The sequence below is a fragment of the Salminus brasiliensis genome, chromosome 15 (assembly GCF_030463535.1).
Source record: "Salminus brasiliensis chromosome 15, fSalBra1.hap2, whole genome shotgun sequence".
NCBI classification, from domain to species: Eukaryota; Metazoa; Chordata; class Actinopteri; order Characiformes; family Bryconidae; genus Salminus; species Salminus brasiliensis.
The window spans coordinates 27231864-27256542 of NC_132892.1; the positions used below are offsets into that span (position 1 = coordinate 27231864).

At 38.5% G+C, this 24679-nt stretch overlaps 1 protein-coding gene across 1 annotated transcript; it reads left to right on the forward strand.

Annotated features, from left to right (window-relative positions):
- The first annotated feature begins 195 nt into the window (after positions 1-195).
- Positions 196-23338, forward strand: LOC140536120 (OX-2 membrane glycoprotein). The gene is made up of 8 exons (XM_072657767.1): positions 196-365; positions 3686-3779; positions 4620-4689; positions 5287-5607; positions 9006-9335; positions 13136-13414; positions 14337-14451; positions 22082-23338. Exons 3-7 carry the CDS (start codon positions 4626-4628, stop codon positions 14423-14425), a joined length of 1083 nt encoding a protein of 360 aa, XP_072513868.1. The 5' UTR covers positions 196-365; positions 3686-3779; positions 4620-4625; the 3' UTR covers positions 14426-14451; positions 22082-23338.
- The last annotated feature ends 1341 nt before the right edge of the window (positions 23339-24679 follow it).

Genomic DNA, 24679 nt, shown 5'->3' on the forward strand with positions numbered 1-24679 from the left:
GATCTACATTCGACCAGAAAACAACGTTTATCGACGTTGGTGGCCAACTAGGAAGGGTTCAGGTGACTCCCAGTCTGGTAGGCTGTAAGTGGTCAGGTGAAGTCGAAGCACCGCTAGATGTCGCTATGCCCTTCCTTTCACTACGGCTGTGGTAGAAGAGCAGCAGTTGGAGAGCAGTGTTTAGTAGGCTTGTCACGACTGGCTGGTCCCACTTTGCCTTCTTCCAGTGGGAGGATATTTGTTCCTCTCACAGAGCTTAAGCCTGCACGGTGTGTGTGTGTGTGTGTGTGTGTGTGTGTTAACCAGCCTCACTGCAGATTGACACCAGCTGAGATGAAGTCCTGTTATGAGCACTGCCCTGAAAGGTGAGTCTTATGATACTAAACTCACTTTTGAAAAGATCTCACAGTCTTTCTGTGGACGCCAGCACAAATCTCTGTAGGTAGAGATATCCTATCTCCACAACAGCAACTTTACAGGAGAAGCCAAAAACCTTCCTAACTTTCAATGGAAGTCAATGTAAAAATATTTTTGCCAAAGTAATTTCAGAGCATTTCTGTTGATCCGATCATCACAACATTTTGGCACAATGTAAAGAATAACTTACTGATTCAGTTTAGGCCAAACAGTGAAAAACAGCAAAAATAGAGAAAGTGATTGATACATTATTATTATTATTATTATTATTATTATTATTAATCATAAGTAACTGACTTTCTAGTGAACATTTAGCCTGATAGCCTCCATTCAGCCCTCTTTCACAGATTGAAGGGTCAGTGCTGTTTTTTAGCCTTAAAGGTATGTGGTAGGTGATATTGTACTTTTTTATTTAACATGGTTACCTAACATATTGCATCCTATAAAAAGTCTATATTCTTATAATTTAATATTATTATGCAAGTATATCAGTTACAAATGATGGACAACTTACCACGTAAGCAGCATTAAAGTCAGTGAGCCTATGTGTTCTATAATCTATCTATCAAAATCTGTCTATCGATCTATATCTATATCTATATATATATCTATATATCTATAGGTCGAACAGTGAAATATATATATATATATATATATAAAGCTTGTTTTAATTGATTTTGAAAGGTCATTGTATACTTTATTGTAAATGTGAAACCAGATAGAAACCACATTTTCAGAAAAGGAACTGTTTATTTTAGTTTTTATATATTCTGTTCTTTTAGAACAGTCTAGAACCATGACAAAACTATAAAAAAATAGTTTGAGCATTATATCATGAACTACTTGTGAAATATCTTGGCAAAAATCTCAATCGAACTAAAAAGCGGTAATACATTATAGATGACACGTTGGATCACACTAGTGTTACTGTTCCCAGAGAACAGTACAACAGAAACCTTGTATGTCAATTATTGTGTCAAATGTATATGAAGAATGGACCAATAAAAATGCTCTGAAATCATTTGGAGGAAAATCTTTTACACTGACTTCCATTAAGTGTCAGGAAGGCTTTTTCCTTCTCCTGTAAAATACAACGTTTTTGTCCAACAGCGACAGTATGCACTTACGCAGACCATGTAATGGGGTGCAGTGTTGAAAGGCTCCTGCCAGCTGTAAAGCTACCTTTGAAGTAGGGTAACTGTTCTTGTTGCCCAGCCCCATGCCTTTCCAGTAGTCATCCTGTTCCAGTAAGCAACGTGTTGGTAAGTGAGGGTCTTTTGTCTGTGACCCCAATGCAGACCAGTGAGTGAATTTTTAGCAATGCGAGGAAACAAATTCATGCCTCGCATTTTTTTAACAGAGCATGATTTGCTTGCTTGTGAACTGGCTTTTTCTGAGGGTTTAGTGGTTTACCATGGCTGTGGCAGAGAGAACTAAAGCCAGCTGTTTAATTTCCCATCGGGCAGAGGCTGGTAAAGCCAGACAAGCTCCTTTACTTGAGGCCTGTGGAGGGCGTGTGGCTGCCCTGTGGCATTTTCACAGAGCGCCCCCGAAATCTGCCTTCAGCAGACCACTAGGAGTGGATTTCCTGGCAGTGTTGGATACTTGAGGTTAAACACTAGTGGTTTTAATAGCTACTGTTACACAGAGCTGCTTTATTTATACCCAGGCTAAAGCAGTGATCTCTATGGTTTAAAACTGTGATTTACTAAACAAAGAAATAGACAAAAAATCTTTAAAATGTTTTTAAATGAACTTTAAATCAATAATGAATTAATTAAAAACATAATAATGATAATAGTAAAATTACCAAAAAATTACCATCTTAACATTTCCACTTCCACCTTTATTTTTTTATCAATTTGAGTTCATTTTTGTATTAGGTTGTTATTATTAATATTGTCTAAGTCAGTTTTTCAGCCCTCAGTTCAGTTAATTTTATATTATTTATTGTATTATTATTAATATTACTGTTATAATTCTATTTACTTTTCTTAATCAGCTTTTCCTAGACACTGTCCCCCATATCTGTGCCTGGTTGTTTTATTATATGTGTTGTGCTTTTCCTACGTCAGTCTTTTTGTCTGTGAATAAGTGTTGAGTGGTGTTAAGCTTTATGGTGAACTGCTTTGCTGCTGGGCTGCAGTGTGTAGTCTAGACATCAAAGCAGGGGGATGTAAATGTTTTCCAGATGATGCTAACAGAAGCAGAAAGGTAACGGGCCACTGCAGGGTGCAGGTGGTTTGTGATGACAAGGTGTTGTTTTCAGAAGGTGTCGATTATTCAAACAAATGCCCGTAATCTCAACGTGCCCACCAGGAAAGGCCACAGAGAAAGGTCCTGACCAATGGATATTCTACCGTATTTGAGTTTGAGGACATTTTTGATAAAGTAACCCAACAAAACCACCACATTTATAAAATAGATATTTATAAAATAGGACCTTTAGGTGTGTGGTTCTCAGGGACCCTCAACTGGTTCAGAACATAAATCCACCACCCAGAGAAACCTTTTAAACGTTTAAAGAACCATCTCTTATTAAAATGATCTTTTCTTTAAATAATGGAAATGCAGTTAAAACCGCTGGTCTTTTACAAGGTGGCATTGTTACTATGAATACTGAAGAATCTTGCTGTAGATGCTGTGTTCCCTAGGGCATCATCATGCTTATCGCTGTGATTGTTGGCTGGCAGATTGACATTCCTAGACTAATATTAATGACAAGTTGGAAAAGTTGAAAATTCAGAACATATGACTGATTCATCCTTTGGTTCTCTTCAGGAAACGTGATAAGCAGGCTGTGTTCTGCTTTATCCCACTGCTTTAGAACAACACTGAGTCATTTGTAATCATAGGTGAAGTTGTTGTTGAATGAGACCCAATGTTCCAGCGTCTAGTGTAAAACTTTCCTATAAGAGTCGAGGCTGGTCCTAAAAGCCTTAATTTCAGAAGAACTGTTGGATGAGCAGATGTCTACAGGCTTTTGAAGGTGGGGTGTACTTTTAACCTTGAATCTCTGAAATCCAGCTTGGGTGTTTTATCTCGTTTTGCTGCGGTACCAGCCTTTACTCTTCTGGAAAACAATGTACATGAGGAGCTGGAACAATGGGCCTTGAAGAGGAAATGTTCTCTTTATAGCTGTTGGTGAATATGGCCCACTGCTAGAATTAGAAGGGGCATCTAGATACACTTAGACATACGGTATACAGGTTAAACAAGTAAGTATTTTATTCTGCATCATACTAATTTTGATGCCTTCTTCCCACAGCTTGCTGGCTGTCTGTAAGCGATGGCTGTTGACTAGGATGAGTGTGGGCTCTGCGTGCTAACTCCAACAGTAGAAGCCTTGGTTTGGAAGTTTGGTGAGTCTGTCTGCGGCTCTTGCGTAATCTGTGATGTCTGTGAAGCCTTACTCTGTCTTCTCCCCGTTCCCTCATATGTTTTCATTATGCTGCCTTGAGAAAACCACTGCAAGCACACCCTTCATACCCATTGAGTGAGTCAACACCTGTAGTAATCTAAAGTAATTACACATTTCATGCCCTTTGGTTGAGTGAAACCCAGTAGTAAGTTATGGTAATTACAGATGTGGAGGTAAAAAAATCTAAATCTCATCACTTGGATCATCTCATTTGGTACTGTTGTCTTTTTTTAAGATAGTAGTATGGTCGGTCACTCCTTTAAATGGGAATTACACCATGGCATTTTCACAAGTTCTGTATAATTAAATACTTGTGTTGGTACCAGATGTCTGAAGTGTTTAAGGACTCTAAAAGCTACTAAAAGGTTTTAAAAGCCGATGCCTGACACGTTGTTTTATAAGTTTTAGGATACAATATTGTGAGAAATGTAATTTCTTTTAATCCGTTCATGGCATAAAAGGAAATTCAGGGTGCTATAAGGCAAAATAGCCCCTAGTGCAACACTATTTCACTATTTTAGCTAACACAACATAGGTTCGATGACATAAGTTAACTCATTGATTTGGATAATATAAAATATACTATATATTCATTGTAATTTTGCAAACCCTGGTTCATATTACCGCCACTGTAAAGTAGATTCTCGATCCATGTAATTCCCTTTTGAAATAGTACTGTATTGTGATCAAATGTGAAAGTATTGCTTTATTGTGTTTATTTATTGTGTGTTTTCTGTTGCTTCTTTTAGAATTAATATGTGCTGTTAATTGGTTCCTGCAGGTTAAGATGTGTAGGTGTGCTCCACCTCTATGCCTGTGGTTGGCTCTGGTACTGCTCTCTCCACTGCACGGTATGCCTTAAACAGCCAACTTTGCATTACATCTAAACACAACAAAAAATGAAAGTTTAGATCTTAAGTTGAGGTTTAGGTCTTACAAAAGTTAAATGAGTAGAAGTTTAGATTTGGCAAAAGTTGGATAAGTGAAATTTAACTGTAGAGAAGAGGTTTAGCAGTTTAAATCTTGTAGAAGTTGAATGAGTGAAAGTTTGTATCTTTTAGAAGTTGGATGGTTAGTAGTTTACATCTCCAGTAGAGTTGTAGATCTTGCAGAAGTTAAATGAGCAGAAGTTTAGATCTTGCAGAAGTTGGATGTTGGGCAGAAGCTACAGATAATTAATCTATTTGTTTAACTACAATTACATTCATTCAGTCATTCGCAGCATGACATTTGTAAATAATTTTCCCCAAAGCAGAAGATGGCATAGTTAAGAGAGACATAAATTGAAGCATAGGTCCTAATAGGATCCTTAGGGCTCATGCGATTAAGGACGACTATGAATGAATGCTAACTGATGGTCAAAGAGCTACTATACTGTCCTATTTCTCTACCTATCACATGTGCATTGTAACCTGATTGGCTCATTTTTTTTGACTGACATGCCCTAGCAAAGGTCAGCGCCCCAGCCCAGCTGCACGCGGCACTGGGGCTCCCGTTTATGCTGGGCTGTAACGTGACGACAGAAGTCGGGGACAACATCAAACAGGTCCGCTGGCTGGACGTCCGGAATAAGACCATCCTTCACTACGAGCCTCAGAATCCCAGTGGCCTTACCAGTCACGATGGAGTTAAGCTGGTCAGCCAGCATGCACACACCAGCGTAATTGCCATCCAGAATGTCAAGCCAGGGGACGAGGGCTGCTACACATGCGTGTTTGACGTGTACCCATCAGGGCAGCAGCAAGGGAAGACTTGCCTCTTTGTGATGGGTAAGGTGATGCTAATCTTCATTCTCTCTGTATGATAGAAACTGTATATGCCTTAAGTGCCTGCATGGGAGGAGGAGCTTATACAACATCAGCAGTCGTATGAATATGGGAACTGTTTACAATTTCTACAATATAAAACTCGTTAAAACTAGTTGTCCTTTTGACTCTTTGTTCACACTAAAATAGAAGACACATATCGCAACAACCGCTCAGCGTTTCAACACATTCCCAGTGATAAGCCCAGCTGTCAGCTACTGAAACTCCTTGATAGCTCCTGTGATGCTGGCAAAGATTAAACCAAAACCTCGCATGAAGCATTGCTCTTTTGCACATGTGTGGCAGTTTAGGAGCAAATATCCATATGTTGGATATAGGTCACATTAAAAGGGTAGTGTGAGTAGGCTAGAATAACATCGGATATGGTGAGAAAATTGTATTTGGACCACTTTACCTGCTGCGTGAGCGTAACCTTCTGAATGAATTTCGGGTGAACGCTTTGATAAATTAACTATTTTTCCAGAAGGAAGAATTTCTTATAATTTGTTTTAAGTGAAGCTTTTTGGATGAGGTTTTCACAGGCTCTGCCTAATCATTGTGGTTACCAGAGAATGTTAAAGAAATATTTTAACCATTCATGCTAATGTTGCTAACAATTAATGCAAGCTAGTAGAAACCAATTAGCAAGATATTGAGCATTTGAGCAATGCTAATCTGAGAACTATCCCTTCAAAAACAGCAAAAATAACCAGAAATTTGCCAGAAACATCATAGCACAAAGATGATTTTCAAATGATCCAAACTTTCAGTCTTTACATTATAAACACAACAACTAAAGAGCTAACGGAAGACCGGAGAAGGAAGAAGCAAGGAGGCTGCTTAAAGGCTAAAATATCCCCAACCAATGTCACAACCTTACAATTTATACTTTAAATAACAACTTTAAACATTAAATAAATGCATGGAATGGTTTTCTTGGCGCTAGTAAATGTGTCAAAATTATTGGGTAACTAATGATGCAGTACAGATGCAGCAGATTGAGGTTATATTGAAGACCTCTGGAGTATTCCTTTAAATAAGCTGGACACACTTAAGTTGATAGCATTGTAAACCTTCAGATAGACTGATGATTTCCCCACTTATATCTTGAGAAGTAGAACACACAGTCTGTGTAGAGAGCAAGAGTAGAGAGTGGCTTTACTTGGTACAGTTGCTACTGATGGTTTGGCCAAGTTTCAGAGATCAGTGAAAAGCTTTGACAAGGGCTTTAATTGTCCTTGTGTTCTGGCCTGTGAGGGCCAGGGCAGGAAGAGGTTTGGTGTTCTTAATTGAGGCAGTGCATAAGAGTCTAACTTCCTTTCCTATAATCTTCCTGGACTTCCTGTTTAACTCACAACAAAGTGTCATGACGACTGAAGTCCACATCAGAAACAAAGTCAGAAAATACCAGCTGTAGTTTCAGATACGAAAGGCGGTATCCTTATATGTCAAGAGTTGTGCAGAATTTGTGAGCAATTGATGACAATAATTAATGTTATCTAGATTAGATTAGAATACATGCAAAGAAATAAAATGATCTAGCTCCAGACACTGCTTGGATTTGTTCAGTTCCATCACCAGCACATCTGATTTAAATGTCATGCAATTAAAGTACTATCGGCTGAACTCAGTATTGGATGGTAACTAGTAATGGATTTGAATATGCAATGCTGGGGTAACTTGACACAGGTTTCACCTTTATATGTGACTGAGAAACAAACCCATGTTGACGCATGGCTCTCTGGCAATAAGCAAAGCCAGTCATAGTTATCTTTTAATAATAATAAAAAATATAGAATAATAATAATCATTAAATTGTCAAAATGAGTTACTTATGCAAAATAATTGTGCTAATATCTCAAGCTGCTCAACATATTGTTTTAGCATTGATCTCACAGTGTATGGATGTGCAGTGCTGACATTGCAGGACATGCAAGGTCAAGTGAGACAAATATGTCTAATGAAACATCATACTATAACTTGTGTTATACAAAAGGAAAGTGTGGAGTGTTCTCATCTCCCATGATAGATCTTCCAGATTATATTATATCTATTATATCTGCCCAATGTCATTTGTTGTACTCCAATCTTGGATTTACTGAGTGCATTATTAATATCATGACATACTGGATCACTGACGTCTGGAGAAATCCAGTGAAAATTCCAGTATTTTTTAAAATCGCTATTTAATATTGCAAAACAACAACATATCTCAATTTCAGTTTTTTCTAATATTGTGCAGCCCTATTTTATCCCACATTTGTGTTAAATTGAAGAAAAGATGATTTTCTATAATTACATTTACATTTATGGCATTTAGCTGACACTCTTATCCAGAGCGACTTACTCGTCGCTTTACTCTACTTACTCGTTTACCCGTATTACAGAGGTGGGCCAATGTAGTGTTAGGAGTCTTGCCCAAGGACTCTTATTGGTGTAGCGCAGAATAGTCACCCAGACCAGTAATCGAACCCCAGTCTCCCACATGGTGTGGTAGCTTACTGGCCAGTAGTGGTGTTATCTGTTGCGCCACACCAACCACACCAATCACACACTATAATGATATGAATTTCAAATCTATGCAGCTTGTATGTGGGCCTTTTATTTTTTGGCAGAAGTTACCGAATAAATACATCAGTATGCCTCAAAACCTTCATAGACAGCATCTTATATTCTTAATTTTTTTTTTTAAATAAAACATGGTACACAGCATAAAAATATGCTACACGTATGTTCTTTAAGTGATGCCATAGAAGTACCACTTTTGGTTCCATAAGTAAAATAATACGAGATATTTGAGTGTAAAGAGCCTTTTAAAGGCAGATTATGTAAATATTTTTTACAAATGGTTCTTTATGAACCAAACAAGTTTTCTCTAAGGCATGGTGGCTCACAGCTTTGAGCCACCACAAAATGACACTCATTTCTGGACAAGCTGAGAGAAACAGAACCGTCACAGAAAGTGGAAGAGGCATGTGGACTGAGGCGGAAGAGTAATATTACAGGATTTTACACAAATACTCGGGTTGCGTTGTGTTAAGCAGTCCTTGTGAGCATTTCCTGCCCCCTTTAACAAAGTTACATAGTACAGTTAGCAGCATGATGATCCCAGAGTGGGAACATTAGAGATGTGGTTCTCCCTATTATAGTCAGTGGAGCATGTATTTTTTGTTGCTATTTTTAGGTAAACATTCTACATAATGTAAAGTAGTGTAAGTATAAAGGAAAAGCACATTGGCACTGAATCATTGTAAAAAATTAAATAGCACAACAATGTAACAATAGATGCCTAAGGGTTAAACCTGCACACCAGACATGGCCGGTTTAATTCAATGACCAATTGTTCCCTCTTTTCCTCTCAGCAAAGGTGGAATCTCTGGGCAACAAGACAGCAGTCAGAGGAAAACCAGCTACACTCTCTTGTGCATACGCCCTTGCGGAAAGAGTCCAGCAGGTCCTGTGGAAGAAAACAGCAGAGCAGGGCGACACGGTCACCGTTGCCTCCTACACCAAGCAGGGCAGCCTTACTGTGGATACGCCGTTCCAGGACCGGGTGAAGCTGAGCCACTCCCTGGGGCACAGCCAGCTGACCATAAACCCTGTTCATACCGAGGATGAGGCGTGCTACACCTGTGACTTCCACACATACCCGCTGGGCTCGAAGAGCGTGACAGCGTGCCTGGCTGTCTATGGTATGTCCTGAGGATAATGATAATGATGGTGTGTAAAATATTGTCAAATAACAGTATAGTGAATTACGGTACTGTTGCCAATTTACCATGGAGCAACTGGGGCCCCTAGATTAGCATCCCGTCCCAGTGTAGTGGAAGTAAAAATTTCATGATGAATGGAAATGCTCCAAAATTTATTTCACATTGACCTCCACTGAGGGTTAAGAAGGTTTTCCTTCTATTGTAAAGTTGCTGTTTGGGTGTTTTTGAGATTTTGCATGGCAGCAGCTTAATAAACAGACAAACAGGGGAACTATATGGTGGGACAAGCAAAACAGAAACCGTCTCTGGAAGAGCTTACAGACAAGACACAGGACAAATGGGTGGAGCTGGGAGGAGCATAGAAACCATAACAAATGCACATGGCAGAGACTCACAGGAAGCCAAACAAAAACAAATAGCGATGTGGGACAGGACAAGGAACAAAAACAAAAGGAGTGATAGACAAAGACATAGCTAAGGCCGGGCAATCATTACACCCAGCAAACCCGGACAGTGCCGTGCCCCTCTACAGTTACTGTAACTATAGCACTATCCACAATACTAAACTGCTGATTAATCCATAACCTATAATCTAATCCTTAGAAATAGACCATGAAAATCATATTAATCAAACCCATCATTACCTTACTGTTCAGTTATGTCTAATGCATTTAAAATGTAACACTTTAATTTAGAATTCTCTTTAGTAAATTATTACTTTAGTAAAAAATTATTGAATCTATCTTTCTGTCTGTCTATCCGTGTGTATGTCTTTCCATCTGTCCGTCTGTCTATGTAGTCATGTAGTTGTTATATAACTAGTATATAACAAGTATAACTAGTAAAAAATGAGTGTCTGTCTCTCTGTCTGTCTGTCTATCCATCTGTCTATCTATCTGTCTATCCATCTGTCTATATGTCTGGTGTGCCTATATATCTATATGTCTATGTGTCTGTCTGTTTGTCTATCTATTTATCTTTCTGGCTGGCTGGCTGTATCTGTCTGTCTGTCTTACATACACATCAAGTTGGCTTTGTAAACAAAAATGTATAACTTCACATATTTGTCATAATCACATAATCAGTCCTAAAGTAAAGTAGTGCAGTTCAACACCCTTTACACCAACACACATGACTTTATTGGACTTCCCTCAAACCTGAACATTTCTACATTTTCCCTTTTACCCCAAAAGTAGTCAGTAATTATCTGTATTGCACCAGCAATAAGAGGGAGCATCATGTAAACTGCATATGTTATACACTGCTATTGTTATTATTCTTGATTCCAGGCTGTGCTTTGGTCCACTTTGTGGATGAAAGGGGGTCATACAGTGTTAGAAACCACATAATTAAGAAAATCTGAGTCTACTTAACAGCCTAACATGGTGTGAGGCCAGTGTGTGATAACTTAGGCATGCTGTTTGCACAGTGTTAATTAGTGGTTAATAGCTTCCCTTATTTCGTCGGCCTTGAAGCTCCAGTGCAAAAGTAAAGAAGCAAAGTTTGGACACCAAACTCATCCTGGCCTACGTTGTTAGAGAATCTGTCTTTAACACAGAGCCTGGCTACATAACATTGATGTAATCGTGCGTTTTTAGCATGAGTACTGTTTCTGTTATATCCGTGCTTGTTGTATTCCTGCGGTGTTGTATTGGTAAACCACCACCTTGGAATTTAGTGAAAATGTGACCACAGCACTTGTTTATTTACTCTACTACAGTGTAACTGAATTGTTTTTGGTCTGTTGGGTCATGGAAGGTTCCTGACATTTCTTGGCTGTGATACAAAGCGAGTGTTTTCAAGGAAGCGGTGAAAGAATGAATGTGCACACACCAATGATTACCCACTGTCATTGCTGCACCACTCAGGAAAAGGAAGACATTACATAAACAAACCATCATTTCAGGACAATAAAAAAGGGATAAAGCTTGAGGGTGAGCTACTGGTCACATAGTTTTTACACTCTGAAACAGACTTGGCTCTGCCTCTATTTCTCTCTAAATAGATCCACAGGGGCACTTCCTTAAGAAATGCTAACATAGCAGGGTCACAGTTAATAGGTCACAGGATGCAGTGGCCATTTCTCAGTTTCTACATTAGCAAGCTTGCAGTGCTCTTGGCCAGTTCTCAAAGGCACAAAGTGCATTCAGTGCATGCAAATTCTGAGAAGCTCCTAGAAACAGTGTAACAATAGTAAGTATGCCTGGAGGTCTGTTGAACAAAGTGTCTGTCTCTCTATCTGACCCTATCTGTCTATCTGCCCGTGTGTCTATTTACCAATCTGCCTGTCTGTCTCTCTGTATGTCTATATCTCTATATATTTATTTACGTATCTGTCTATCTATCTATCAGGTTGTCCAGCTATATATCCACAGTATCTGTCCAAATGTTTGTGGACATCTCTTCAAATGAATGCGTTCAGCTACTTTTAGGTCCACCCATTGCAGACACAGGTGTGCAAATGCACACATACACAGCTTGTCTAGTTGCTGTAGAGAAATACTGACAATAGATTTAGACTCTCTGGAGCAGGTAAACATGAACATGTTGGCACCATGGCTAATGCCAGGTGTGGGCTAGAGCGGTCCAAAGCCACCCAGCATTAAACTGTGGAGCAGTGGAGCTGTGTTCACTGGAACGGTGGTTGATGCTCCATCCAATATGTTTGGGATGAGGTGGGATAGTGATCATCATCAACTTTGTGACCTCACTAGTGCTCTTGTTGCTGATTGCAATCAAATCCACCCAGCAAGTATTGCAGTTGTTCCAATACTTTTCCATAGGTTATATCTTTTTATCTATTTTCAGTACATACTGCACATACAGATTTATTGATAGACAGACAGATAAATCTATAGATAGTAGAATTGACTGATGGACAGATTGAGGGATTTTATTGATCACTATAGATAAATGTAGGTGTAGCAGTAGATGAAGAGCATGTAACTTTATATACACAGAATAAAAAGGCCTATTTCATTACATACACAGTTCTATACATCTATACATGCACAGAAATACTCAGACCTTCATGTTCAGTGGCATGTAGGAACATTAGCATATGTGCATTAACATAAACACCCGTTTACGGAACAGTAGATTCTGCCATTGGCCTGGAACGGCAGCTTTTATCCCAGGCTGCTATGTCTCACAGTGCTAGGCTGTCATTGTGAGGCCAGTTTAAGGGGGTTGCTTTGGACCACGGCCATTTACCGTTACTGAGCCAGTGTTTGTCCCAGAGACAGAGGACCACTGTGTGTCTCTCTCTGTCTCACCACTGTTAATGTTCGCCGAACAGCCTGGCTATTGTTACTAGATGATCATCACTAACCCAAACAGTGGATGGAAGCACACCCTCACTTGCTGTCTGTTGTCTTTTCACGGCCTGTGTTTTTCCTTTCCGTGCGCTATACGTCACAGTGTCCTTTTTTCACTGAGGCCGTAACAGACGTGACCTATGTCTAAAGTGTCTTTTATCGGTGCTAGCACACAAGCACATCCTCTGTTGTCTGGGCTAAGGGGGAGATGATGATGGTACCACTCTGACGACAAAGTCCATCTCAATGTAACCAACAGAGGCCATACACTTATGATCTCAGTCCTGCAGAACCGTCCAGAGAACCTTCATTTATTTATTTCTTATCCTAGTGTTCCGCTTAGTTTAGCCATCTCCAGTTGTCAGTTGTATCAGTAAATTGGTACTGTTGTGACGTTTGACCCTCAAGGACACTTTCAAACCTTTAATCAGGACATTTATGACATTTATGTTGTCTTCACAGTCCTGCCCAATCCTGAAGTGAGCTACAGCATTGAGCTGGGCGTGGTCCAGGCCAACTGCACAGCTGTGTCCCGTCCACCAGCCGAACTCATCTGGAATGTGGAAAATCATAACCGCACATTGGGTCCCTCAGAGACTTCCTTTTATCAGCACGGGGACGGCACCACTACGGTGGTCAGCACCATTCTGCTACAGGCCGGACTGCTGGACGAGGAGCAAGTGACCTGTACGGCCCTGCACCAGGGCCTGGGAACGAACATTTCTGTTCATCTGAACAAGAGTGAGTGTGCAGAAATAGCTTTTCAGTGTTAGACAGGAAGAAATGAAGAATAACTAGCTAATATAGCTTAGTGATTATGTTAGTAATTAAGTAATCCAATCATTATTTTATTGATTAACTGAGAAATACTGTTACTATACTGTTTTAGTATAGAATTAAAATAATTGAACAGTTTAATGATGTAAGGCCTTTCAAATGTTTCACAATACATGCCTGGAAAAGAAATGAGTACTGTGCAAATGTTTAAAAAAACTGTTAAATTCTGCTTATCTGGGCAGTTAGTGTTTATTTCCTCAGTAAAACATTAATATTAAAATAAATACTGATGAAAAGCGTCATGGTTTTCCATCACTGTTAATTAAAACATCCCCAAAGTGGGATGTCTAGTATTATTTACAGCTATCATCCAACACCTGGTTTGGTAAATCAATGCTTAATGATGGTAAATCAGGTGAGCTGCTGCGGATGGAATCTAACATACAGGGCATGCACATTCGCTCATAAAATCTCAGCTACTTTCTTAAAAGTTTAAAAGAACTTTGTGTTCATTTTTATTTATGTTTAGCTGCATCTGTTCTAACAGGATCTGGAGTTTCTACAGTAAAAACTCAAAAAATGCTTTAATAAGGAATAAGGTAGTCTAAAGTCTGGGTGTCTAAAACTTCTGCACAGTACTGTATATAAAAACATGTGGCATGACAAATTGGGATTGTTGTGTCTTAAATAGACATACAGAAAGTTTCTATTTTTGTTCACATGCTCATAACAGACTATCATAGGCCTTCTCTGATGCAATGGTTGCACTGTTATGTTCTTTGAGCACTGTGCTCTTTATTTAGCCAGTCTTGTTTAGGTTTGCTAGGCTGTGCCTTGTTTTGTCTGCTGTGGCTTACTTGCTGTATTTTTCCTCTGTGTATTGCAGCTAGAAATACCTACATCATCTTCCTCTCTGTGGGCTGTGTAGTGCTTTTACTGCTCATATGCCTGTGTGTCTGTCTGAAGAAGTGCTAGCAACACGCGGCCAGTACGGTGAGACGGTCAGTAGTCACTTCAGCATTTTCTGTTCTTATTAGATCTGTCAAAATCATGTTTGAAATGTCAATATTTATTGAATTCAATTTCAGAAATGCACATTCAAAAATATAAAATGTCCATTTGATCATTTAAAGCATCATCTGGAGCCTGTTTCAGAGCTGTTAGTCGCAGAGCATGCCATTGCTGATTATAAATAAAAACGGACAATTTTAATTTCTTTAATTTCGTATTCAAGTGTATTTTGAAGTATCTTTAAACACAATAACCCTCTTGAGCAGCTCGGCCATCTTGACAGCTATATGTTTACTTTTAGTGATCTAGTAATTTGTAATCTGCCCATTATTTCAATGATTAATTGAGAAATAAAAAACAAGCAAAATCTGCTTTAATTTTATATTTAAGTGTATTTTTAAAATATATTTAAATATCCAACAACTTTCAGTCACCAGCTCACTCAACAGCTCAGTCACTCTGAATAAAGCAATTTGTTTACTTTTAATGTTGTAGTAATTAGTAATTTACCTATTATTTTAATGACTAATTGTGTAATTAAAGAAAAAACAAAGTATTTAAGTGTTAAGTATTATTTATTATATTTAATAAATATATATATATATATATATATATATATATATATATATATTATATATATATGTTGATTATATATATATGTTGATTATATATATATCAACATCCAACAACTCCTTAACAGCTCATTTTCTCTCTGAATGAAACAATGTGTTTACTTTTAAAGCTCTGTAGGCCAGTAAGTTAATGATCATGCCATGTCTGTATACTGTGATCATAAGTTGTTAGTTTAGTTAGTTTAGGAATGCATACAACCGTGGTTGGTGTGGCGCAAACAGATAACACCACTACCTGCCACTGAGCTACCACACCATGGGGTTGGGGTTCGATTCCCGGTCTGGGTGACTATGCTGCGCTACACCAATAAGAGTCCTTGGGCAAGACTCCTAACACTACACTGACCCACCTCTGTAATACAAGCAACCTTGTAAGTCGCTCTGGATAAGAGTGTCTGCTAAATGCCGTAATGTAAATGTAAATGTACAACCTTGTATCTTCATTGAAACATTGACTTCCATTTTAAAATGGAATTCCATCTTATGTGAAATTGCCATTTTGAAGATATATTTTTTTTTGTGTGGCACAGATGATTTCTTAATTAGTTTAGCTGTTACCTGGCTAAGCAGTGCTACACAGTTCAGCTAACTGCGCTGGCTAGACTTTTTTTTGGGCCTTTCGCTTTTGCGCTCCAGAGTTACTCAGGGTAACTCTGAGTTTCACTGGCTTGGACCATTTTATATAATCTGTATAATACATGTGAAATGAACCCTTTTTATGACAATCATGTGCCTCCAGGCTGAGGACAGTCTGTGATGTTTTTGGGAACACTTGATATATATTGAGCCCACTCATGCATAAGAAACACATTGCATGCAGTTATTCTATTTCCTCAAAAAACAAAAACATTAGATGTGATTATAGTCACTATGACACAAAAACCTTGTATCTCCATGTCTGTTTTTTTTTAACCTTTTGGCTTAATCTAGTAGCTACAAAATGTCATAATGAATGGACCAATAGATGTGCTCCAAAATGACTTGGAATTAAAGGTTTTTACCTTGACTTCCATTGAAAGTTTTTGTCCTTCTCCTGTAAAGTTGCTGTTTTGATATTTTTGCATGACAGCAACAATATTCAAGTTGTCAGCTCTTTTCTTCATACATATTCTAAAAATGTGTCCTGTATGAAGCACATTATTGTTAAAAACACATCAGTTGTAAACTGTAAACAGGCTGAAGCAAATTATTGAAGAGTAAATTATTTACACTGCAGTTAAATTGTCAGGTACCAAGAGATCAAGAGAAAATAGAGTTAATAGAAAACCTCTATATTTTGTAAGTTTAGGTTTAGAACTGGATGTACATGTATCATTATTCTTATAAATGTCTCATGAGTTACTGTGTTTATCTACTTTCCTCCACCCTTCATCTGTTTCAAGTGACACGTCTTGTTCACAGTTCGAGTTTTAACCTTTCATGGTGTTTCATAATATTAGTAGCTATTTTTTGCTCCTTCTCAGACCATCCATTTGTGAGTTCGGACCATGCCTTCAAGATATGATAATATATGAGGAGACCGAAAGACAGAGGGAGGAGCTCTGGTCTGAATTTGGGGTGGCTTCTGCTTTGTAATAGATGGCCAGACCCCCCCCAAGATAAGTGGAGCTAGGAATGTGAGATATGCCAGAGTTACAGAGAGGTGACAGGGTGGTGGTGGGTTGCAAAGACTTTGTCATGAACATGTGAACAAGATAGAGATGGTATTTTTAGGACGTCAGATTGTGAGGAGGAAGGGCTTCAGGCATGTTCCTCTTCCCATAATTCAGTCATACATACATAGATGATTTAGTTTCAGTGGCCTAATTAGATAGCTGGACCCCACTGAGGCTGCTAAATCAAACAAATTCACATAGGAGGCGTGTTTCCAGTACAGCTTCAACATAGTATTCAGGAAAGGGCGTATATGGAGAGATAGTGTGGTCTTGCACACTGTAATTTTTCATGTATGAGAAATGGGACACAATTTGACACTAACCAGAAAGCACATAAACAGAAATCCACAAGAGCGATTTTTGGGACCGCTTGCTTCCCCTGGGTGCCATCGATGTTAATGTGGTGTCTTGATTGGTTCTGTTGACGCATGGCTTTTTTTTATCAGTATTTCGGCCTGTTTGCTTATTCTGTTTCTCGTACTTCGCTGTGCTTCCAAGTATAGTCTTTCCATTTCTGTTTTTTGGCCTTTGGATTCCCCAGTGATCACTTTGTCTTCCTCCCCCCTGGTTCATCCGGTCTGTTTGGACTCATTCATCTCACTCATGAAATGCATCCTGCCTGCCCACTCGTATCCTCTGCTATGTTCTCTGAGACTATGTTACAGGCAGTTGTTTTTAATAAATTGAATAGCCATCTTATGTATCTCTGATGTGTACTGGTTTGCCAACTAGTTGTTGTTTAATGCATTTAAAAGCTGCACTTTCACAAGTATTTCGCTCCCTTAAAGCCATCAGATTTTGAAAAACAATCCTGAAATAAATTTCATTTGAAAAATAATAAAACCTGAAAAAGACACTAGTTCTTGGTAAAACCACCTAATTAATCACATTTCTGTCAGCGTTCCACACTGTTAGTGAGAAGTCTTCATCCATTTATCTTGAAAAATTTGCTCTGTGTTGTTAGGGTTCATTGGATGATGCCTGTGGACTAGAGATGGAAGAATCAAACGGCTGTGTATCGATACTGGCCAAAATATGCGCTTAGTGATCCGCCACTATTTCTCTAAGTACTCAGTCCTTAGAGTCGATCAGAGCATATTCGTGAGTTAAGGTGTACAACAGCTCTGCATAGCAATTAACCGCTAGCTGGCGCATGACTGCAGCTACCCAGTAAAAAGTCAGTGTTGGACTCAGTGCTTTGTGTGCTGTGTTCTTCAGTCTGGCGTTTTCTCACCTATTTGACTGAAATTCACATATTTGTAGAATGTGAAAAGATAGCACACACTCGTGGAGAAAGATTGAAGATCATTGTAGAAGCCCTGCTTGATGATGCATTGAAGTTTGTCTGGAAACATTAATGGGGCATCCAGTTATGCCTTCGATCGGTATCAGCGATTGGATGATTGTACTGAAAGACGATCTGTGATGGGTAACGGCCCCAAAAACACGGATCAGTCCATCTGTACGATGGACTGCAATTTTTTCTGAACAGTACTACAGATCAAACCTTGACGTAACCATTGCAGAATATTCACCTTTTTGTTTTTTCATCTACTTCTCTGTTGCTTTGGATCTTTGTTTTCTGAAGGGTGAAGTTTCTGTCAAGGCTTTTTTTACAGGTTGTCTTGCAGTATTTCCCTGTATTTTGAACCATCTATGTGGCCATCAGTTATAACAAGATGCCCAGTCTTCACTGAGGAAAGGCATCCCCACAACGTGATGCTTTACTGTTGGCACAGTGTTTGTGGAGGAACTGATATGGCCACACTTTGGCTTAGCAGCAACAGCCTCTCTTAGGTGTGACCCTTGAATGAGGTTGTATCAAAGTGCCATCAGTCATGTAGCTAAACCGAGGTGTCAGGTTTTGACCATGATACAGTTAAAATGGCACTTCCTTTGGGGGTTGTTTTCAGGGAGATTTCTTACTTAGAACAATGTGCCATTCATCAGAGAGGTTACACTTTAAACATGCCAGCTGACTGCTAAAGTAGGGGCAATTCTCTAAATAGACTTTGGCATCTTTGAGCCTCTTGGCATTTCACACCAGAATGAGGGTTACAGAAGTACTGCCGCTTTCTCAGGAAGTGACTTTTCGTCCACTTTTGTTATTTAATAATGCAATTTCTCAACACTGCCATCACATTGATTTTGCTGGACTACCAAGCTCTGAAAATTGATTTTTCTTTGTTGTTGTTACAATTAGAAACTACAGTTTTGTGTGAAGTATCAAATGCGCAGGACTTAGGTAAGCATATAAGCCACAACATTATTATGCTGGTGGTCCACCCCATGTCCCCAAAACACCTCCAAGCCTCCAATGTATGGATTCCATAAGACCTCTGAAGGCGTCCTGTGGTATCTGGCACTGAGATGTTAGCAGCAGATCCTTTAAGTACTATGAGTAGGAAGACAAAGTCTCTATGAATTGGGTTGATCCACCACATCCCACAGATTCTCAGTTGGATTAAGATCTAGGGAATTTGGAGACCAGGTCTTTTTGCCTACCTGTTCCTTCCACATTTGGTACATTGAATGTACTTCGCTTACAGTCTAATATATGCCAGCCTTATTTGTGAGTGGTGGTTAGTGCTTTGGCTCATTGTTGAATTGTAGGCCATTTATTGTTACTGTGATGGACAAATGTCAATAATCAGTAAATATCTACATTTAATCTTAACCTAATGATCCTTTTTGGTGATATTCAGAGCTATTTTAAACTTTATTATAAAGAACCATCTACCAGGTCTGGTTTTGGTTGAAGAACCATTTAAGCAATTTAATGTTTCTTTGAGTTGCCACGGTTCTATACAGCACCTCTGCCTTTACAGAACATATTTTTAACGGGGTACTGGAGCCGTTCTTAATATTTCAGATCCATTTTCATGCAGGAAAATGAAATGTTGGTTTAAATCTTTGAGATATTGGTTAAAATCTTTGAGATATTGGTTTACATCTACAGAATATTAATCTGAATTCACAGCAGGTGGCAGCTGCTTACAGGGCACCTTGTATTCAAATGAAAATAATCAGACACAGAAACACAGAAAATCTAGGGCAGCAAAGGTACTGTGAGGTTTGGTTCTTGCTGGGCTCTATTTATCTGCAGCTCCGCAGGAAATCTGAGGAGTTACCACTTCCTGTCTTTTACAAGAAGTCCTCCAATCCTTACCTGAGAGCATCACTGACAGTGTTTGAGTCGTCAGATGCAAAAAGTTGCAGGAAGTTGCATTCTGAAGAGTCTTTTCATTTGTGATTGTTTCATGGTGTGAAGAGGATGTCGAGCACATGTTGAGCGCATCCTGCTACTCGCAATCAACCAAACCCAATACTTCACAAAGCAAGTTCAGTACCCCCAGCAGTCCTTTCTTAACATACACCACAAATAAACAGCCTAAACTAACAGGCCAAAAGTGTTCACTTTCACAGTGCTCATGATAGTCTCTGAACATGTGGGGGCCTTAACTAGTGCATTCTTGGGGTCCACCCTGATCATATTAGTTAGTGTGGAAGCATGAATAAGAATTAATGCCACAGTTTGCTTATCCTTTAAAGGTCATTTTCGAATCTACTCATAGCCATGTTAAATGCATCCTGACCCTCGACATGTTCCTTTATGTTATAATCAGCCTTATTTGTGAGTAGTCATAATGTTTTGGCTCTTCAACATCCCTGTTATTTAAACAAAACAATCTAATTTGCTCTTTGGATTGGCTGATTTATGGCACTGTGACCGCTCACAGGAGCCATGTTGCATATTTTTCTTATCGGATGCTGTCCTCTCAGCATGGCATAGTTAGCAAGCTGAAGAGATAGTAAAAGCCAGTCAGCTATGGTTAGCTTTTAGCCTAGAGACATACTAGCTTCCCCAGTTTTTGCTTTGTTGCATGCTGCTTTTGAGCTTTACTTCTGTGGACACCTAACACAGGTAAATCAACGGACATGAGGCCTGGTCCCTGAGCCATTATCTAGCGGAGTCTGGTGGTAAAGGGATTTTCTTTGCAAAAAAGAGTCTGACCAGTGTTTGAGATTCATGGTTTCTCTAATTGGAGAAGCTTGAATTTGGCTTGTTATCTGACCAAACTGAGAAATGCTGCTTTGTGAAATATTCGATCAGTTGGCATACGTTCACCTTAAACAGAGAGGTCAAATGCACAACCCCATTCAGGGTCTCCAAAAGAAGTGAATTTATGTATCACTCTGCAGGAAAGTTAAGAAAATGCACTCCACCTTGTTGATTGATCATTGGTTTGCTTGGCTGTTGGTTTTCTGACTTGTGTCTGAAACGATTTGCTGCCAGTTCGTCTGCAGACATCTGATAGGGATGTTTTCTTTGATCACAGCTCCTGATTGCTATTGATATTCTGGGCCTTTGAAAAGAAACGGGCAAAATGTTTTTTTGCACTTGAACGAATTTCAAATGGATCTCTGCATGTCGGCTGGCATCTGTTTCCGCAATGATGGAATCTCGCAGGACTCAGGAAAAGGTGCGATAGCAGGACTTAATGGGTGGCTGAGTCAGATACTGTGTTGGCACACAAGCTCTGGGCAAAGCTTCCTTCCACTGCCTGATCAGTGTTTTATAAAGGCAAGAAATAGCTGAGCCTGCCTCGATTATATAAAGTCATTTATATTTCCATTATTTGCTATAGATTTGTTGGATTCATTCATTCTGAATAAATATAATATTTTGCTTGCAAACAGGTTTCAGAATATTTAAAAAACACTGACCCCAGTCCATATGGTCCACAAGCTATCATTTTTATCTCATCGTTTTCTCTCAACAAATTATCAAATTATGCTCACCCCACGGACAAGTCACCTTTTTTGTTGATTTTCTAAATTAAAATGTTCAATTTAATATGCAATAACTGTTTATTAGCATCATTTAAAATATTAAATGACAAAAATTATGTAAATGTAGAATGCACAAAAGATTTGCCACATTTTAAATGCTGTCAAATTTGGAGAAAAGTGTCATATTCATAGTTTGTTTGTTTAGAGGGTTTGTTAACTTAAATTCTTTAAATGCTATTCCACCTTTGACAGGTCAGCATTAAAGTTATAAGGTGTGTTACAAATGGGACTGGTTTATAAGTCTTAAAAATGTAAAGATGGTCTTGTAGAAATACAAAACCCACTTAGATCTCAAAAAAATCAATTACAAGAAAAATGTGTAATATGAACCATTAAAATAAATGTTTACATTGTTGAACAGTGATCGTTTATGCACTGTTTACTCATATTTAAAATGACAGCTGCTGCAGTATATATGAATAAACTGTACAAGCCACAGAAAACATACAACCCCTGTTTTTGTCTCCTTTTCTCTTTAGACTGACTTGGAAGAACCGGGATGAATGAAAATGCTGCTACGATTGGACACTTAAGTACAGCTGACAGGGCAAGAGTGTGCCTTAAATACAGTACGTTTTATGACTGGGTTTTATGACTGAAACTTCTAGGTCTATTAGGCTCTTTTTTATTGAATATTACTGTAAATTATGATAAATCACCACAATATCAGGAGAATATAGAGTCTGGTAATCTTGTAAATAATAACTATCACTGGAAACACTAAAAAACTTTAGTTTTCTGTATATTTTAGTAAAGGCTAATGTTTATATTTCCAAGCCAACAAAGAATGTTATCTTTGCTATGAACAAAAAAAAAACATTCTTTTTGTGGCCAATTATTTTGATAGTTAGATCAGAAACCAGGCTTATCGCTCGGAAAAACCCTGTTTTTGTGCCCTTAGGTTTCATGCTATTGTCTCCATATTACTAAGTGTGTGTTTTATTTCCTGCACATGTACCCCCGCTAGGGGGAAGTGTACTCATAGCCTGGAGACTTTCGTCCTCAGATTGTCTTCCACTGTGTGCGTCAAGTTGTACATTGACATTTTACATAAATACAGACAGTATATACTAAATATATCCGTATAATTGACCTGTCGTTGACGTAACTTCAGGGTACTTCTCATTGGAAGGGATGCAAGAAGATGGCTAGAATGGGGAGCTTTTGACTGCAAACTGATGAACTAACACTGAAAACTCTATAGGAAAAGGCATTGTGTTGCTTTTTCATATTGTTTGATTTTGCTTCTAAGTTAAGTGTGTCTTCTACAGTAGTCGCTCTGGCTGCTGCTTGACATTTTAAGAAAATAAGACAAGGAAAAACACAACATGCCATGTCTCATCTTCAACCTGGTTTCTACACCTAACCCACAGACATGGTCATGGTATTTTGTTGCAAACACAGGAAAGTACCCAAACAAGTGTTAAACACGAAATCACAATAGAACATTTTGCTTTGAGCAGTCCTGACACACTGTTTTTATATATTTAACTTACCCCTTGTTGTCAAATGTAACTCTTTGCTGTTTATTTTTTGTGTTGGAGTAAACTGTGTGTATGTGTCTGGTTATTCATGTGTATGTGGTAATATAGAAAGCTGCAAGTCTTGGGACAGCTAATAATTTAATTTGGTTGGCTTGATGTGCTGATTTGAAGTTGAATTATAGTTTAATTTGTTTTTTATAATATTACATTTTTTTTTGTGGTAACTTGCCATTAAATTCCTAGTTCTCTAAATGTATGCTGCAAACAGATTCTGCTTTGACACTTGAAATCATTCACTAAAGCTTAACACTTACAATTAACTCAAATTAAACTAAAATTCTATACTAAAAAGAAAGTCTTCTTCCTCATAAGGATGTATCTTATGATCACCAGACCCACTCTGGTATCACTAGTATCACTCTGAATATCTACAGATTTTATGGGTAATAATACATTGACAATATCAGTGTGTATCAGGCAATGTAAAGATCCTTCACCAATTTTTATACAAAAAACTATTTTATCTGAATAGGATATTCTATCTGAATAGGATTTTTACCAAGGCTGAGTAAAGTTTGTTTAAACTCGTAACAGTTACTACAAAAAAATAAAAACAGGCTTAGGCCTCAAAAAAGACATAGGATTTAAGATCTCAGTGTATTGCTCATTATCTCTTTCCTTTCAGATGTTTTCTTAATCCATTAAACCTCTAAGTACTGTCAGTTGATATTTCTTCAAAGGTGCCTTTATTCAGTATTTAAGATGTGTGGTGTAGGAATAGTAAGTATGTGACTATAGTTGGGGTAAGAAATGCTCATATGCGGTTTAACAAGCCTATATCACCCTGTTATTTTGTCTCAGGAAAAAAAAGAACACTTTTTCATTTTCCCTTCACTCATGAAAAAAATATAATGAGCTCCGCTTTGTTTGGATGGTTACGTCACCTCAGCAGCTCACAGGAGGCACGCAGCATAGCACAGCATAGCATAGAATGGCTTTGTTTTTAGCACTGTTTAGCACTGTGTAATTTGTTCAAACCTCTCTTCATCCTCTCAGCATACAGTGTGTGTGGTTACCTATCTGAAGCAATCGTAGCTGGTTGGCTACTTCTTGGTTTTGTCTAGCACTGTAGCTGTTTACTTCCCAGGCTTTATCTCCTTGCTTGTCGAGTTCAAGCTCCCTTTTCTGTGGACAATGGCACAGGAAACGCTGTGGTCACAAGACCTGGTTCGAGAAGCAGTCAGTTTTCCTTTAACTAGCACTGACTAAAAGTATCAACAACACCATATTCCAAAGTGGCTTTTGCTAATTACTATTAGCTATATGAACTAAAGCACTATAGCACTTAAAAAAAATTACAGCAGTTACTGAATCATTTTTTAAAGTAGTTATGGAGTGATAAACCCAGGGTTCACAGGTTGCAGTACTAACAGTATGTCTAATGGTAGTAAGCACCACAGACTGTACAGCTTTCATTGTTTTAAATGCAGGGGGTTTTCAACTGCAGACCCTGGGGGGGGGCGTTCGACATATTCTCGCACTTCATAAGCTTGCCATTCTCCTAAACAAACTCCTAAACTCCTCAGTGAGCTC

What these genes read in the sequence shown, in the direction of transcription:
- LOC140536120 (XM_072657767.1), top strand. Translation starts at nt 4,626, where the DNA reads ATGTGTAGGTGTGCTCCACCTCTATGCCTGTGGTTGGCTCTGGTACTG. An exon ending in GACTTGCCTCTTTGTGATGG is followed by an intron (nt 5,608 to 9,005) that starts GTAAGGTGATGC and finishes TTTTCCTCTCAG; the next exon opens with CAAAGGTGGAATCTCTGGGC. An exon ending in AGCGTGCCTGGCTGTCTATG is followed by an intron (nt 9,336 to 13,135) that starts GTATGTCCTGAG and finishes TTGTCTTCACAG; the next exon opens with TCCTGCCCAATCCTGAAGTG.